This window comes from Morone saxatilis, unplaced genomic scaffold (assembly GCF_004916995.1).
Source record: "Morone saxatilis isolate NCDOM2014 unplaced genomic scaffold, NCSU_SB_2.0 Contig7, whole genome shotgun sequence".
Taxonomy (NCBI): Eukaryota; Metazoa; Chordata; class Actinopteri; family Moronidae; genus Morone; species Morone saxatilis.
The window spans coordinates 1,100,023-1,105,087 of record NW_023340246.1 but is presented as its reverse complement, the minus strand read 5'-3'; the positions used below and the strand labels follow the sequence as shown (position 1 = coordinate 1,105,087).

The window sequence follows — 5,065 nt, the reverse complement described above, 5'->3', positions numbered from 1 at the left end:
GTCAAATTTCCACCACAAACAAAATACTACAATAACTCAATCCACAGGGGAAACCACACACTGGGCATTTAAGTTGAGAGAACAATGGGAACGATGGAGAGCATGACCCTCTTACACATATAAAACCAAAAGAATAAAGAAGAAAAAAAGACGTGATGGGAGTAACAAAGATGACAGACAGAATCTGTGCCAAACCCCTAGAAATAAAGAACTAAAACATAATATGACACTAGTGTGACATGCTGTGCATAAAGATGACAACCTCTCTACTGTTTCATAGTTCATAATAGTGCATGTCTGTGGACTGATAACCGCCTTTCAGTTCCACTGCTGCAAAAATAACTGTTTCTGATCTCACAGAGCTGGTTAAGAGTTGGTTAGGTTTAAGCCAAAGCATATGGGGGTAAGGGGAAACATAATGACACAGACAAAATAAAACCAAGCAAAACAATACTAAAAGGCATTAAAAATGTTCAGACACTCTGAGGGAGGAGTTGGAGCGTTTGATAGACAAAGGCAGGCATGACTCCCTATGGCGCTCTGTGATGCACCTCGGAGGAATGAGTCTATAATCGACAGCAGACAGCTGTTTTCTACATGACCTATGAAAGACCATCCTCTACGGAGAACTGAGGCAGTTATGTTATATATATGTTCGTCCGGCAGAGGCGCTGTTTGCTGGCTGCGGCAGGTCACTCTTAAGCCCGCCCACGGCGCAGCCATGGCCGCTGCTCCTTAAAACCAACTGCGCAGCACCTCAACCCGGCAGAGGGGGCTCTCCATGGGGTTGAAAACACCGGAATCTGGCCTATCTCATACAACCACTAACGTTCATTCTCATTCTTTACCAGCAAATATGACAGCGACTATTTCTTCTCCTTTCTTCGAGTACAGAGAAGTCTCTAACAAGGTACATGGCGGCGAATCTCAGTCCTTCTGGAGGAAATATGCTAATCTCAGCCTAGCCAACTGCAAGTTTGGTGTTAAGTTTTTGAGGGCACTAACTTAAAGCAGTCCCATGAGTGTTGAAATAGTTACAGTACATGTAACTCGTCAAGTTTAAACGCCTTTCAGCTTTTTAAAACTAATTAACATTGTTTAAAAGAGGTTTTGGCTGCTGGTGAACCTTTTGATGTTTGTTAACGTTAGGTTAGTTAAAAGGTAATGTGAGCGTGACGCACACACGGAGCACTCTGTGTTTAATGTTGAGTTTTTAACACTGAAATAAAGCAGCTAACGTTAAATGTAAATTTGAAAGTCGAGCAGTTTAAGCACCAGTTTACTATCAGTGTTTGAATGTTGTCCTAAACAGTGTAAAATGAACGCTGGCGTTGTTGTTAACTAGCGCGGACTGTGTAACTGTGCGTTAGCTTAGCTACTTCCTTGCCGTCTGTGTGAACTTTGTGTCAGTTGACTAGTTGAGCGTCATTGTGTTTAAGTAACGTTAGTTATAAAGTCATTACATTGCAACACATGGCTTTATCGCGTTAGCCAACTTTACCTTTTTACTTTTCATTTCCTGCATGTCCTCTGCAGTGTGCTGCGCTGTTTAAGCTTTAACAGTTTTAATATCCGCCTGCAAACCCACAGTCATTTACTAAACTGCTTATTTTCTACTGAGGCCGTAAGATTGACAGTCATCTAATCCAGCCCAGCCTCAAAAGGGGATGCCTCAGTGTCAAATCACAAGAGGAGTAGCAGGCAGTCAGATATTGAGCAATAAAGCCCGTCCGGCATAGTACAAACTATAAGTTTATAAAAAAAATTAAACTTATGACTCCTTTTTTATTTTTTCCTCTAGGCTTGTCATTCATACAGTGGTATTTATGCCAGTAAAGAGATTGTGCCTTTTCTTTTTTTTAAATCAGTTTTATCTGCCAAAAAGTAGTACAATTTGTGTACAATTCCAATTAATGCAAAAAAACATGATTATCATGCATTTCGCATGCCATCTGACTGGCTTCCAGCTTTCCTGACTCAGCATACTCTTCTGCTGCCTGGTGACTTCCCACTCTTTACTTGATTGTCATTTTCATCTGCCTATCAGCCTGTATGAGTCTTTCTTGTTTAAATGCCTTTTTGCCTCATCTGTAATGTGAAAACATCAGATTTCCACACAGTCTGTGTGTCCTGCTCATAATTCAGTTAAAAAAAAAATGAATAAAATCCCAGCGTGCAGTCAAGTGTCTTTACTGCTGGGCAGCCTGGCTAGAGTCACGCTGCCTTCTGTTTCTATCACCCCTTTTTCTGGTTCCATTAGTTAGTTTTGAGGTTTGTGGTCATTTTGAGACTTGGTTTGTATCGGTATCAACACAAAAACAGTCTTAACCCTAATCCATGTCAATTGAAAATATTTAAATAATCAGTAATAGGCTACATTGCCCCTTTTCTAGTAGAATATTACCGTATTTTCTTAAATTACAACTTAACCCTCAAACTATTTTAATCTGCTCACCTTGCTTTTCCCTTCAGTACTATTATCCACACACACGTACATACCTCCCCTGATCTGGTCTGGATGGCCCTGCTCCACCTCTTTGTTTCTCTCTCCCTGTATGTGTCTCATGACTTGCTTCAGCAGAATGTTGTATGGTTTTGACCAAAAAACGCAACTTGCTTTTGGGATTTTTTTCACCTGCGCTTCCTTTTCCCATAACAGCAGGTGAGCTGCATGTAAAGGAGGCTTGTTGTTAACATCAGCAGCAACCGGTGTGTTCACTGCGGTTTACTCTTGCTTTACCTGGCCTGTGCTTGTGAAATATCCACTGTATCTGCACCAGAGAGCGTCTGTCTGTGGTAATTGGTTCATGTGAGCTTGCTAGTTTCCACAGTATCCCCGAACAGACAAACAAAACACTGGCTCTAGATATGGCTGTTCACAAGTTTGTGGCCATTGTACATTCTACTACACACTTGGAATGGGAGGGTGAGGCGAGGGTGTTAAAATCGGCAGTTACACCACTAAATGCTACTAAATCCTACACATTGGAAGTGTGAGTGGTCGGAAGACTAGAAAGGCCCTATACAAGTACAGGTCCATTTACCATAACAGTTAGCCTAAGGAGTGTACTGCAGTACTGGTGGTGCAGCCTGGGGACAGAACGGGCCAAGTTTCTACTTGTTGAACAGGTGTTTTGATACATTACTCTAATTTGGCTTTTTAGCGGTTTTATTGAACTTACAGTAAGGATAGGAAGTATAGTTGCCGTTAACTCCGGTAATATTGGTCACCTGGGTTCACTCTCGGTGGAGTTAAGCCTCGCCCTCATGCACCCTCACAGAGCAGAGGAAGACAGGCTGCATGCGTGATCATAAATTACACCCAAACTTTATTCTTTGTTTTCTTCAAGTACCATTGAAAGAACCGACCGGAAATAAATTCAGGCGTTGAAATATTTGGAACTGGTCATTCGCAGTTGGTGTTCCAAAATCATTCTGATGTGAGTCGTGTGCAGCTGCTGATGTAAACAGAAGCACATAAGGTCCAAACATAGCTATCAGGACGAAATCATGCTTCTTTAATAAATTGGCAGTTTTTATTAATCTAAAACCATTTCAGTTCATAACTGGTCTTCAGGTCCAACACCTGCTTGTGACAACTATGACTATTTTGTAGTCAGTCACTTTTTCAGAATATCAAGTTGGAACAATTTTGAAATGACACGCAATTCTTTGGAACAAATGTGCTCCTCTCGTCTGTGGTGACTCCATTCCACTGTCTTACTCGAGTGGGAAGCTAATATTAGTGAGTGAGTTTGCAGATTTGACTTTGGGGTATAAAATGTATGCAAAGATTAAACACAGCACACACCTATCATCAACCATTCCAATCACCAGGAATGAACTGCTGTGCTTATTGAATCGACTGTTTTCTAAATGACTTGTTTCTCTTTTCAGAACAATAAGATGTTGAATTACAGCAGCAACAACAACAGTCTTGGTGGACCTCAGCTGACCTCGGTCCCATACTCCAGTGCCAACCTCTCCCCCTGCACCAACACTGGGTCCCTGCTGGACAGGAAGGTGGTGGGGGCCCCCTCTGCAGGAGGCCAACGTCGTCACTCAGTCAGCCTCCCCAGTGCGAAGTTCAGCCAGAATCAGTTTGTCAACAACCTTAAAACAGATCCCACTGTGTTGCTGGGTGGCAGTTCTAACAGCAACAAGGAGAACCGTTTCCGTGAGCGCTCCTACTCAGAGCTGGGAGACAGGCTGCGGCCCGGTAGTCAGGTGTGTGTAGGTGGAAGCAGCCAGGTCAACTCGAGCCGCTATAAGACGGAGCTGTGTCGGCCCTTTGAGGAGAATGGCACCTGTAAGTACGGCGACAAGTGCCAGTTTGCCCACGGCATGCACGAGTTGCGCAGCCTGAGCCGTCACCCAAAGTATAAGACTGAGCTGTGCCGCACCTTCCACACCATCGGCTTCTGCCCCTACGGCCCCCGCTGTCACTTCATCCACAACGCAGAGGAACGCCGCGGGCCCCCTCCCCTCTCTACCTTCAACAAGATGCAACGCCCTCGTCTGCAGCACAGTTTGAGCTTTGCAGGTTTCCCCAGCTGCGGCGGCCTGCAGGACAGCCCCACCTCCGTCACACCTCCGCCAATGTTCTCCACTGAAGACCTCACCAGCAGCCCCTTCACCTATTCCAGCCAGGAGCTCGGCAGCCTGTTTGGCCCCAGCCTGGGGCCAACACCTGTGTCTGAGCCTCAGGCCCCACCTTCCCCAACTACCTTTTTCCAGCCCACCTCAGAGGGCTCCCCCAGCCTCCCCGACTCTCTGTCTGACCAGGAGGGTTACCAGAGCAGTCAGAGTGGCTCTGAGTCACCCCTCCTGGATGCTTCCCGTCGCCTCCCCATCTTCAGCAGGCTCTCCATCTCTGATGATTAAGGTTTCTGCATCTCTGTGCCTGAGATAGGAGGGAGAAGGAGAGAGGAAGATGGGAACTCTCTTCCTCTTCTCAGCCCTGTTTGCAGGAGAAGCAGACTGCTCTGCATTGTTATAGTCAGTGAGTTACATCACAACCCGAGATGCCTTTTCTCTTTTGTCTTTTAAGCCCCCCCCCCCCCCC

At 45.1% G+C, this 5,065-nt stretch overlaps 1 protein-coding gene across 4 annotated transcripts in view; it reads left to right on the top strand.

Moving 5' to 3' along the window:
- The first annotated feature begins 695 nt into the window (after positions 1-695).
- The window catches only part of zfp36l1b (zinc finger protein 36, C3H type-like 1b), an 11,167-nt gene continuing 6,797 nt past the window's right edge, over positions 696-5,065 (top strand). For 2 of the 4 annotated variants that reach the window (XM_035678420.1, XM_035678419.1), the window contains exons 1-2: positions 735-910; positions 3,898-5,002. In XM_035678420.1, coding sequence (XP_035534313.1) covers positions 782-910; positions 3,898-4,884 — 1,116 coding nt within the window. In that variant the 5' untranslated portion in view covers positions 735-781 and the 3' untranslated portion in view covers positions 4,885-5,002. Of the gene's footprint in view, positions 911-3,897; positions 5,003-5,065 lie in introns of all 4 variants that reach the window. The other 2 variants (XM_035678421.1, XM_035678418.1) reach the window with 2 other exon arrangements.